Genomic DNA, 13,426 nt, shown 5'->3' with positions numbered 1-13,426 from the left:
GTTAAGTCCAAACATCTACTGTCTACTGACAACCTGCATACTACATAAAACCTTGGTACAGCTGGGCAGGGCAGCACACACTTTGTTCCTAGACTGGGGAGGCAGGGGCAGGTGGATCTCTGAAAGTTCTAGATCAGCTTGGTCTGCAAAGTGAATTCCAGGCCAGCCAATGCTACACAGTGAGAGCTCCTGCCTCATAAAGAAGAAGAAGAAATGATATATAGGAAAAAAGTTTCCTTGGAAGAAAGTTTACAGCCCAAAATATGAAGTACTTAATTTTTAGTGCATGAAAATTAACATACAACAATTTAACATATCTTTTTAAAGATTTACTCCTTTTACTTTATTTGTGTGGTGTTATGCCTGTGTGTCTGTGCACCACATGGCATGCAGTGCCCACGGAGGTCAGAAGAAGGCATTAGATCCTCCTGGAACTGGAGTTACAGACAGTTAGATGCTCGTCTAAATAGTACCTGCATACTTACTAATTCCTATTTTTCACAAATTCATCCAAATTTTACCAACCTGAGCGATATGTTTCCAATGTCCAAGTTCAGATTCAAGTCTAGAAACTTCATTTGATAATCTGTTTATTTCTTGTTGTGATGAAATTACATCCCCAAAGTCCATGTCATCCTCATGGAAGGCTGACACATGATGGCTGATCCCATAACTGAACGAAGATGATGCAGTAGCCGCTGATGCACTGCCAGATGCTGGGTGTGTGAACTGAGCAGCCGACTGCAGCCTACGCAGTTCATCCTGAAGTGAGGTCTGTCTTGCTTTAAGGTGGTTGATTTCCTCCTAAGTATTTATAATCCATGTTTTAGACAAAGTATTTTTAAAATGTTTATTGGCCTTCTCATAGATTCATAATGCTGAAAGCCATAATGATGACATATCAATGGTACTCAATTACGTGAACCCAGATCTTCCATAATACCAGAACCATAAGATTGTTATTTGAGAGACAAACATAATTACCATAAAGTGTGGATAATATTCCAAATAATATGAAGACTAGAATTTTACTCACATGTTAACTAAAGCAATGAATTTCTCAGTGGAACATGAGTTTGCTATCATCATAATGTACATAATTTCTCAAAGCTCTGTTTATGATTATCAATGAAATAAAACAAAAGCTGAGTGATTTATACATTCAAAAGCTTTCTTGGAACTATCCTGCTAGGAACGTCCTACGTAACTTAGGTAATCTACACCATGGCTGGATTTAGGTTAAAATGTCCACGAATCAGTGGCAACTTTGCACTGGGCTATACAATATGACTAAAAGAATATTTTGATTTATTAACCAATCTTTTTTAGGTAACACAGTCAGCCTGTAGGCTACTTTTTTCTTAACAAATATATTTTATTACAAACTTATTAGCCAACTGTATGTCACTTATAACTCGACTAACCTAAACAATAGGAAAAGAGGATTAAAGAATACAATAACAAAACCATAATGATATCAGTTCCGAGGATTACTCCTGTCGTAATCAGCAGGATTTCTTTTGCTGGAACCTGGAGCAACCAGAACCCGGAACCTCAGCAGGAGCCCGGAGCCCTGAAGCCTTCCCTCGAACACTTCTCTCTAGGAGCGTCTCGAAGTGCAGCGATGAACAGCCAAAACTACCCCAAGTCTCCATAAGCCCCGCCTCCAGTTCTGGGCTCATTTATATATCTCCTCCCAGAGTCTGTTCACGGGATCTTTTCAGCTGGCAACAATCAAGTTCCCACATGAGGTGGTTTGCCTTCTAGTGGATTAACCTCACTTTTTTTCACAAGACCGTTCAATCCCTCATTTGGGATCATAACAAAAACAGATTTATCTCCCCTTCATTAGCCCATGAGTCTTAGAAAGAAATATGTATTCAAAGAGGCCCTCATTTTCACACTAGGCAAGAGGGGCCAATGAAAATCTGACCTTTATTTAGAGAGATAACTATAAAAATTCTGAATTCTTGAGCAGAATTTTAACTGAAGGCTGGCAATACCAATTTGCCAAGCTATGTGTGGTGGCATACATCTATAACCTCAGTAGTCAGGGGCTGAGGCAGGAGGATTGCTGTAAACGTGAGTACATCTTTCTATACAATAAGTACTGGGGTAAACAGTGTTAACCAGCAAGACTGTCAAAAAAAAAAAAAGAGGAGGAAAGGAGAAGAAAAAGAGGAGAGAGGAGGAGGAATAGAAGAAGAGGAAGAAGAGGAAGAAGAAGAAGAAGAAGAAGAAGGAGAAGAAGAAGAAAGAAAGAAAGTTAAGCTCTGCGTGTTTATTTTCTCTTACATGTAGTGTACTTTTTGTTCTACTTTAGCATATCACTAAAAGAACTAGGAGCCAATTCATCTAAATCTTTGCTTTGCTTCATTTTGTTTTGTGTTCTGGGAACTGCGTACAGGGCCTCCCACACAGCAGACAAGCACTCTTCTGCAACCACTGAGCTGTCCCAGTCCTCATGGAAATCTAAAAAAACCTGAGCAGGTGGTGGCAATGGTGGTGGCGCACACCTTCAATCCCAGCAGAGGCAGGCAGATCCTCTGAGCTCTGAGTTCGGAATTAGAGGCCAGCCTAGTTTACAGACAAGTCTCAGGACAGCTAAGGTTACACATAGAAAAACTCTGTCTCAGAAAACCAAAAGGAAAAAGAAACAAAAAAGCAAGATTATGGTAGAATGAACAGTTAACCAACAAACGATAGAATAACCAAAATGATCTGGATTAAAAAAAAAAAAAAGAAAGAAAAGAAATGGCTCAGCGGCTGGAGAGGTGGCTCAGAGGTTAAGAGCACTGGCTGCTCTTCCAAAGGTCATGAGTTCAATTCCCAGCAACCACATGGCGGCTCCATCTATAACGAAATCTGGTGCTCTCTTCTGGCCTGCAGGCAGAATGCTGTATACATAATAAATAAATCTTTAAAAAGAAAAGAAATGGCTCAATTTAAGTATTCACTGAACTCTACTTATGTATTAAACACAAAAGAAAATTCAACAACAGGATTCAGAGTAACATTGGTTAAATTACATAAGATCTATTTATTATCTATTATTAAGACTTCAAAGAAAAAACAATGCCAAAACAATCCTTTTAATCAAACTAAAAGAAAATAGAAACATAAAAAATTTCAACTGTGAAACACTTAATAGAGTTTTATGTGGAAAATCAAGTACATGCCAATAAAAAAATTAGCACAAATAGTCAAAATGTATTTATACAAAGGAAAATGTATTAGCAATGATCACACTGACTTAAAATTAACTTTAAAAATATCTAGCATATGCAAGGTCCTAGATTCAACCGCCAGTACTGCAAAACAATTTAAAATAAATAAATGTTTTTAAAACCTAAGAAAACAGACATTAAATGATATTTCATATATATGAAATTATAAGCAACAGGTCATTAAAATGTTAAGAGACTCTTCTTTTAGAAGATAGAATTTAATCTTTCCAAAGGTGACCTAATAAAATTAATATTAATGGGATACTGCCCCAATTTTAATAAACTTAATATTTTAATACTTTCACGAATATAAAAAATAGGCATTATGTAATGAGAATTATCTTGCCTCTTTCTTCTGTAACTGACTTCGGTAACTTGAAGACTGCTGCTTTATTTGAAGTTCTGATGCTTCATGCTTCTCCTCTAGATCAGTGTAGAGCTTTTTAAGTCTTTCATTCTAGAAGCAAAGAGAAAGGTATTTTCAACAAAAAGATTTCAAGTCAAGCATGTTAGAAATCATTACATGCATGTATCACAAAAAACATTACACACAAAAAAATTATGTAAAATATCAAAGAATTGGGCCTGGCGTGTTGGCCGCATGCCTTTAATCCCAGCACTTGGGAGACAGAGGCAGGCAGATCACTGTGAGTTCAAGGCCAGCCTGGTCTACAAAGAGAGTCCAGGACAGCCAAGGCTACACAGGGAAACCCTGTCTTGAAAAACAAAAAACAAACAAACAAAAAATAAATAAAAGGATTCTGGCTTTTAATATACACTTTTAAATTAAAATCCTAACTCTAGCTCTATTTTCTCTTCAACAAACTCAGATGCTGGCGAAGCTCCCCAAAGTATCTATTGTTTTTTTTTTTTTAATAGGGGAAAGCAGAGGTAAGGTTAGGGAGATGACTCAGTGGAGAACCCAAATTTGTTCCCAGTGCAAAGAACATTAAACATTAGCTGTTTTTCTTTTTCTTTCTTTTTTTTTTTTTCTGTTTTGGTTTTTCTTTTTTGTTTTTTTCCCACCCTATCAAACACTGTAAAACTTGTGTTTATGAGAAAGAATTTACAGACTTTTATACAAATGTTTTACTCCCCCATATACATCCAGTAAACCGTCTGATTACACAGGCCCTGCTGTGAATCAAGTGGCTTTCTTTCATTTCCTTTGAGCCCAATTTTGAAAGACTATGAGGTCAGCATGTGGGGGAAAGACTCAGTCAGTCACTAGCTGGTGAGAGTAGAGACCCAGTGCACTTCCTATCCAGATGTGCTCACTCTTCCAAGCCCACCCTCTTGATCAAGAATGAAGTTTCGTCTTATCAAGACACTTGAAACTCAAAGAGATCCACCTGCCTTTGCCTCACAAGTGTTGGCTTTAAAAACCTGCACCACCAAGCCTGGCCTCAATCGAAGTGTCTTGACAAGGCAAAACATATGCAGACAAAACACACATACAATAAACAACAACAATATTACATGGCCAGGTGTGGTGCACACCTTTAATCCCAGCTATCAAGAGGTGGCAGCAGCATATCTCTGAGTTGGAGGCCAGCCTGGTCTACACAGACAGTCCTTGGGCTGTCTGAGCCTGGGCTCAGTAAGATGCTGTCTCAGACAAAACAAGTCCTTGCCATGGCATGGTGGTGAGCATGGTGGTGCGTGTTGTAACCTAGCACGGGGAAGCAGGCAGGTGGACTTGCTGGCTAGACAGCCTAGCCTAATCTGTAATACCAGGTGCTGAAGAGATGGCTCAAGGGTTAAAAGCACTGACTGTCCTTCCAGTGGATCTGGGTTCGATTCCCAACACCAACATGGTGGCTCACAACTGTCTGTGATACTAATTCCAGGGGATCCAATACCCTCTTCTGGCCTTCATGGGCACTGCATGCACACGGTGCTCAGACATACATGTAGGCGAAATACCCATATACATTAAAAAAAAAAAAAAGCAAAAGAACAAACCAAAAAACCAAGGTGAATGGGTCTTGAAGCACGAGCATGAATACAAGCAGAAGAAAGGAGGGGATGGAGGAAGAGTAATTATAATCAGACGTCTACACAGGAGGCAGCTGAGATCTATAATCAAGTTACAAGGTAAATGCATTCCTATTTGTACGTGAGTTAGTAAACAGCTAGATGAATTCAGAGAAGACTGCCTATTCTGTGTTTGTTTAGAGACAGGGTCTCAATATCTCAATTGACTGAGCTGAATCCCAGCCCAAGTGATCTTTCTGCTCTGCATGTACCATCAATCACACCCAACTTTACATGCTTTCCAAGCCATAAAATGGAGGCTGGAAATGGCCAGAGGCCCCAGTTTGATTGCCAGCATTGACATGGTGGCTCAGAACTGTCTAACTCCAGTCCCAGGGGATCTGACGCCCTTTTCTGTTCCACAGGCACTATACACATGTGGTACACGGACATGTGTATAAGCAAAATATTCACCTATACAGATAAAAATTTTGGTTTGCTATATTTATAAAATATTACAACCCCTAGCAAAGTCAAGAGTGGTAGTGCACACCTTTAATTCCAGCACTAGGAAGCAGAGGCAAGTGTATCGCTGTGAGTTCAAGGCCAGCCTAGTCAGTCCATAGCAGACCCAAGAACAGCCAGGGCTACAAAGAGAGATCCTGTCTCAAAAAGAAAAAAAGTTCTTCATACTTCTAAAAATGATAATATAAGAAGATTTAAAAAGTCTACTAGACATAAATAATAAATGTAACATAACCATTTCTTTGGCAAAAAGAGGAAAAGGTAGGTTAGGTGAATTCATTTGGTTTGCAATTAGACACCTAACTAGGGTTAGAAATAGGCTAACCAGTGACACACAGCAAGAGCCTGTCTCAAAAAATCAGGGCTGGAGAGGTGAGTCAGTGGGTAAAATGCTTGCTGTATAAGTGTGAGGACCAGAGCTAAGAACTAAGAACACACATAAAGCCAGGACTGTTAGCTATAATCCCACTATTCCTCCTCTCACATGCAAGGTGGGGTCAAAGGAATCCCTGGGAGCCTGTGGCCCAGGCGGCCTGGCATGTGAGGCAGCAAACCACAAGGGACCATGGCTCAAACACGGTGGATGACCCCTGAGGTTGGCTTCCACACACACACACACCTGACTCATACACACAGAACAAGGAAAACATAAAAAGAACCACAAGGAATTCAGTCAACTACGAACAGGCAGATCTAAGTCCCCTGGAAGCACACTGCCTTTCTTCTAGACTAAAACTTGTTACCATCACTTTATTCTTAGACATCAGTGAGTTTTGAACAACAACAAATCACAAGGTCATATAAGGTGCTAGAGCAAGACTAGAGCGTGAGCTCGGCATAGGCATAGGCAGGCAGACACACAGGCATCTGCAGCTAGACCACCGCCTTTCAGTACCACAACAATGGAGCCCTTGTCTTCCTCTGGCATTTGAGTAGCATCAAAGGATGAAGAGGCGTACAGGAGTAGATGTGTCTTCCCCAAATACATATTTCTAAACTCTAGACCGATAATTGTCATAGATGATAAAACCATAAAAACCATTAAAGGGACTGAGATCCACAGAAGGACATAAGAGTTCTATTTCCTTTCTCAGACTCAATACAAAGCAGGCATGATTCAAGTAGGTTAATCTTTCTTACTTTCCCCCAAAATATATACACTGGCAAATTCCCTTAGGTTACAGCAGCGCGCGCGCACACACACACACACACACACACACACACACACACTGCTGCTAGCTTTTCTGGTGGGTCTGTCCCAATGAGGCCTTCCTCAAGGATTTCCTAGCTCATTCTCACTAAGAACTCACGTGTCACTATGGCACTTGTGTTCCTTATCAAGTGCCTATGCTAAGGTCTCAAAGTGCTACCACAATGCTATCTTCTGTAGGCTCAGTCCCTCCTCTACTTTCAAATTCTACAATCTCCCCTTGATATTCTAGAGCAGAGGTCAACAAGGCTGGGTAAGAACACTGCCTCAGCATCTACACTCAGTGCTTTCTTTTTACAGGCTTAGAACTGAGGAAGAAGCCACAGCTCTCTAAGACCATCTCTCACTACCACACTAAGTGCTCGCTTACTGTTCTTATCCCAAGGCTAACCTGTTGAGCTCCGATAGACCCTCACAACATCTCCCATTCTGAAATCCTTTTAACTTCTTTAGGGCTTCCCTCTGAACTTTTCCAAGATTTTCTCATCCCCATGAAGTATAATATGATATACAGAATTAATCACAACTACACATTGACTCATAAGGAACAAAACAATATAATTAGCTTATTATTATTATAGTCTTAATTCCTTTGCTCCAAATATTGTATTATTCTAATGTTGGGAAATTGAAAACTCTAAACTAATCAGAATTCCATTTTTCATATTATATTTAGATGTCCCTCTAGCTAGATGTGATGGTTCAGGACTTGTGGTGGTTTGAATAAGAATGCCCCCTTGGCTCTTATATTTGAATGCTTAGTCATAAGGGAATGGCACTATTTGAAAAGGGTTAGGAGGTGTGGCCTTGTTGGAGGAAGTGTGTCACTGGGGTTGGGCTTTGAGATTTCAAAACCCATGCCATGTCCTGTCTGTCTCTCTCTGTCTCTCTCTCTGTCTCTCTCTCTGTCTCTCTCTCTCTCTCTCTCTCTCTCTCTCTCTCTCTCTCTTTCTGACTGCAGATCAGAATACCCTCCTCCAGCATGTCAGCCACGCCTGTTGCCATGCTTCCCACCATGATAACAATGGACTACTAAACCTCTGAAACTGTAAGCCAGCCCCCAAATAAATGCTTTCTTTCACAAAAGTTACTTGGCCATGGTGTCTCCTCACAGCAATACAACAGTTAACCCAGCATTCAGGAGGCTGAAGCAAGATCAAGGCCAGCCTGGACTACATAGGAAATCTCAGCTCAAAAAGCAAAGCAAAACAAAATAACAGATCATGAATACAAGCAAATATATGAATTTCAATGCAGCACACTTCTAGAGGATATTATGATAAACTTTTAGCATTACAATTTGTACATTTGGCAGTTTTCCTACTTCCAATAGATAGAAGTGAAAATGAGACGATAAAAAAGCCAACTGTGGCAAATACACACACATTCGTCACGTAGGGGAGATTTTATAAAAGACAAGACAAGCGAAAGCCTGAGAAACAGAAAAGGCTGAAAGGTGAGACAGTGCATTTAATAATGCTGAAATTGTCAATAACTCATGGCTTCAAAAGAGGAAACCTGAAGTTTGACAACTGTCTTTAATTGTCCTTACCTCTGATCTTAAGACTGAATGAGTAGCTTCATTTTCTTCTCTCCCAGAATTGAGTAAATCTGCTACAAAACAAACAGTATATGCTGAATATTTGATTAACACCATATGGAGTAACAAACAGTTGTTTTGTTGTGGTGGTACTGGTGTTAAGGGATTGAATTCTAGGCGTAGTCCCTAAAATCCTAGACTCGGGCCCAGGCCTAGCCAAATGCCCTTCCACCGAGCTGTATCCCCAACCCTAAAGAGGCAACTTAAGGGAAACACATTTCACTGAGTTTAAACCAAACGCTAGGCTGAGAAGAGCTTATTCGGAAGATGTGCCACTCCATCGCTACCAGGACCTCCCACTGCTGATGCTCTTCAGTACCATACAGCAGAGGGCAGAGCGAGTGCACGTAGATAAGCACTGGAGAAGCCAGGGAAGTTAATCACACAGCTCACCTCCTCAACGGAATGAGGGGTGCAGCTGCTCATCCCGGGATGCCAGGACTGACATAGTTTTACAACCTGCTGATCCTTTGCTGCCTGTATCTCCCACAATTTATGTTTTTACTTATCCCAGACCCTTTCCCCTAAATCTTGAACACTGCTTTTAGATCATAAGATCCATTCTCATGAGTGACATCACTTGTGCTTTGCATCAGCCTAAGTGACTTCTATGTTAATTAGGGCCAGGACAAGGCTGACACCGTCGGGTGTTATGTTTACCTCAGTCAAGCTCCCTAGACCCTAAATCTTGGACACTATCATGAGTCAACAGTGCCCATTCTCGTGAAAGAAGCCACATGTACTTTGTAAAGAAGCTCAGTGCAAGCATGTCTTAAACTGTTGTGCCCTTGGGACTAAGTTAACTGTTATCTGAATACTTTTCTCCAAAAGTGTGCTATGCTTAAATATAGCTAAAGAAAGATGATCTGAGCCAAACTCCAGTCACAGTAAAATCAGGCTGAGCACAGTTTCATTCTTACCCCATCTTGATTATATTTTCCTACCTGCTGTAGAGCCTGCAGGGGAATCACCAAGTCACCCTTTCTTCCTCTCTCCTACACCTTAAGGGGTCACATTTTAATCCTCTGACGTTTTTAATAAACTTCTCTTTTGGTTTATGCTCTAATTTTAGATGAAACTTACTCAACTGGAGCTTACAGTTTACTTTCAGCTTCTAGTCCCCAAATTATCAATAATTAATGTCCTATAATTAAAACACAAAAATAGTCCGAGAATACTTAAAAGTAACACAAACATAATTTATTAAAAATAGAAATATGGGGCCAGAAAGGTACCTTGATGAGTAAAGGTGCTTGTTATCAAGCCTGACCCTTTGAGCCAATCCCTAAATTGAAAAACCAGCTGGGGTGCCTAAAATCTGTGACACAGCATTCCTGTGTCAGGGTGAGAAGGAACGGGCGATGGGTGGGGAGAGCTGACAGAAGCTCACTTACACAATGCCAAGGCAAAAACAAGGACCCTGACACAAAAACACGGTGGGCGGATAGAACTGACTCCTGAAAAGCTGCCCTCTGATCTCCATACACTCCGGTCCTGTTTTCTCTGTCTGTCTCTCCCCCTCTGTGAACGTGTCTCTCATTTATGCTCATGCACATACACAATAAATACATCTTTTTTAAAAACGACGGTAAACTCATCCTGACTTTACTTGTTTTTACTTAAAAGTGGTCAAAGGACTAAAAGATACAGCTCAGATGGTACAGTATCTCCCTAGCATGTACAAAGGCTTGACTCAATCCCCAGGACCAAAGAATGAATGAATGAATGAATGAATGAATGAATGAATGGTCAAAGCAGTGTGGGTGGAGGGGAGGTACACACCTGTGATCCCAACATTTTAAGAGACTGAAGTAGGAGGATCTGAGACGGAAGCCAGCCTGAGACAGCGAAACTCTGTCTCAGATAAGTGGATAAAAATTAAAAATAAATAAATTAGTAAATGTGGTCAGAGTCCAGCAATGCCAAAATGGTACCACTAATCCTACTGGAAATTATCATCTACAGAGTCATGATCTTTATCCTTTGTGTACTAGTGTTCTTCCATTACTGCATCTGAACCCTATAAAAACAAAGCAAGGGATAGAGCTCTGTAGCTGAGCTGCTGCCTAGTCAAGGTCCCAGCTTGACCCTAACCACCCCTGCCCACCCCCCTCTCCCCCACCCCACAAAGTAAACAAAAGACTCAGGCTATAAAGATGGCTCAGAAATTAAGATCACATACTTGTTGCTCTCTCAGAGGCCCTGAGTTCTGTTTCCAGCACCAGGATCAGGCAACTCACAACCACCCATAACTCCAGTTCAACCTCCAAGGGTACCAGCGCATGCATGCGGCACACACACACACACACACACACACACACACACACACACACCAGCCAAGTCTACACAGAGAAACTCCAGAAGGATTAGGAGGTGTGGTCTTGCTGGAGGAGGTATGGAACTCTAGGCAGCCCATTCCATTCCCAGGCAGCTCCCATCTTTCTACCTGGTGCTTGTGGACCAGATTTAAGCGCTCAGCTACTACTCTAGCACCATGCCTAACTGCCTGCTGCCATGCTATCTGCCATTATGGTCACAGACTCTACCCATCTGGAACCACAAACCCCATTTAAATGCTTTCTTGTATAGGTTGACTTGGTCATGGCACTTTGTTATAGCAACAGAAAAGTAACTAGGACACCCATCCTTATACATCAAGGAAAAAGTCAAATTATCACTGAGTATCATCAGTGCTAACAGAGAGTAATTAATCAAAGCTGTTAGAATCCACAAAGAACCAGCTCACCTTGTATGGGTGTTGGAACACTCTCACAAAGTCCCTGACATATGAACAGGATTATACAGAAAAAAAAATGTTTCCCAGGCCAAAAAAAAAAAAAAAAGGTAAAGGAAGAGGTACAGAAGACTTTCCATGGAAAGGCTTGGAGAGGTGGAAAACCTAGCGAACTCTGTGTGACAGGAGCTCTGGGAATAGACTGGACTTGTATATGTATAACAGTAGGTATGGAAACCAGTATGGCACCTAGAGGAAACAGTGATTCTAGCGCGAACAGGTTTCTGACTTCCTCAAAATAAGAAGTTTGGCTTTTTCCTATAAGTCAAGAAACTTTTAAGTAAGTTTCTTTTTTTTTAGTTTTCAAGATAGGGTTTCTCTGTGTAGCCCTGGCTGTCCTGGACTCCTTTTGTAGGCCAGGCTGGCCTCGAACTCACAGTGATCCACCTGCCTCTGGCTCCCAAGTGCTGGGATTACAAGTGCGCCCCCACGCCTGGCCAGCAGGTTTCTTTTTAGTCTTTTTAGACTGGCAGTGGAGCAGAAGATGAACTATGAACCCGACCTGGGACCCTGAGGGCGTGAGCAGCACAGCAGCCGTCAAGAACAAGGACAGCTCCGAGCCAGGGTGGACGAGACCTGGGGCCAGTGTGAAGGAGATGAACAAAAAAAGACGCAACAACCATGACAAAGACTTCTAGTTCAGAAAAATCAAAAGCTCGTCAAGTCACTAAAGTAGAGATTATAAACCAGGCTTGCTGGTCAGCAAGTCTGTAATCCTAGCACTGCACAGGTAGATGCAGGCAGATTGACGAGTTCTGGGCCTGCTAAAGCTATATAGTTCAAAATACAAACAAACAAACAAAAACCCTAAAATTGAAACTATCCAGAGTTGAGGCAGGAGAAATGCTGTTTGAGGTCAACTTTGGTACTACAAGTACCAAGGCAGCCTGGGCTACAGAATAAGGCCTGGGCTGGTCTCAAAAAAAAAGGAATTTTATTTGTTTGTTTTGAGACTACAGGAAGCTCCCTTTTGAGGAGAACAAAATAAGCTCTTTATCAGGTTGTAGGTACCTATTTTTCAGATTAAGGTCAAAGAAATACCAAGTGTTAATCCCTATCTGTTAATACAGTCTAGTCTTTCCCACAGCTACCAGACCTTTTCCGCCTTCAAAGTCCCATGACCCTTTCCATGGATACATGAAAGCCTGTCACTCTCATATCCCAGGTCATGTCAACCTTCCAGTCAAGGGCAGCCCAAGAAGAAAGATGGTTTGGGTGATGACCAAGTTTTCCTTCTAAATATAAGGACTTTTTCTCTCAACCCATTTTACTCTATTTCCAGCAAATACACACGGCTGTTAAACCATGATGAAAAGACAGGTTAGCTGGGTGTATGAGTCAGTGGAGTGTGCTGACCGGGGTTCAAGCTCTGGCAATTCCTTCCCCCTGATTAAACCGGGAGTTAAGTTGCCCACTCATTTATAAGAAAGAAGACTGTCATAGCACGGTGGCGCACACTGCCACTGCCAGCACTTGGGGGCGGGGCAGAGGCAGAGGCAGGAAGACTGTCAGCTCCAAGTCAGCCTGAGCTGCATTGCAAACCTTGATTACAACTTTCATTTTTTGAGTTTGGGTATTTTGTCTGCATGTATGTCTGCGCACTATTTGGGTGCCGAGTGCTTGCTGAGGCCTGAAGAGGCCACTGGAGCCCCTGGAACTGAATGAAGTTACCGTGGTGAGCTGTCACTGGGTGTTAGGAATGGAACCTGTGTCCTCTGGAGAGCAGCCAGTGCTCTTAGGCGCTCGATTACCCCACTTCCTTGATTAAAACTTTTAAAACCCCTACCTGATCAAAGAAACGTCACCACTGTTTACAATCTAATTCTAAGTCACTATTCATTAGGAAAGCAAGAGGATGAAGGTGAAAAGAGAACAACTCCATAAAGTTGTCTTCTGACCTCCATACGTGGGCGCTGTGAGACAGCTGCCCACGCACACATACATCATGTACACACACACTCTCTCTCTCTCACACACACACCAATAATAATAACTAATAATAATAGTAAATAATTTTCAAAGTTTTAAGTGAGTAAAGGTAAATAAGTACTCAAAAGATAAAGTATTTGACTGGTTCTCTCAAAAGCATGGGA

At 41.5% G+C, this 13,426-nt stretch overlaps 1 protein-coding gene across 2 annotated transcripts in view; it reads right to left on the bottom strand.

Annotated features, from left to right (window-relative positions):
• TRIP11 (thyroid hormone receptor interactor 11) overlaps positions 1–13,426 on the bottom strand; it is a 69,974-nt gene that overhangs the window by 55,112 nt on the left and 1,436 nt on the right. The window contains exons 2-4 of one of the 2 annotated variants that reach the window (XM_084792661.1): positions 8,492–8,553; positions 3,574–3,684; positions 526–804 (exon numbers count right to left, since the gene is read on the bottom strand). In XM_084792661.1, coding sequence (XP_084648787.1) covers positions 526–804; positions 3,574–3,684; positions 8,492–8,553 — 452 coding nt within the window. The remainder of the gene's footprint in view (positions 1–525; positions 805–3,573; positions 3,685–8,491; positions 8,554–13,426) is intronic. The other variant, XM_084792662.1, reaches the window with a different exon arrangement.

Source organism: Acomys minous (genome assembly GCF_964271855.1).
Source record: "Acomys minous genome assembly, chromosome: 8".
NCBI classification, from domain to species: Eukaryota; Metazoa; Chordata; class Mammalia; order Rodentia; family Muridae; genus Acomys; species Acomys minous.
Note: the sequence above shows the minus strand (reverse complement) of the source record. Positions and strands in the feature narration are given on the sequence as shown.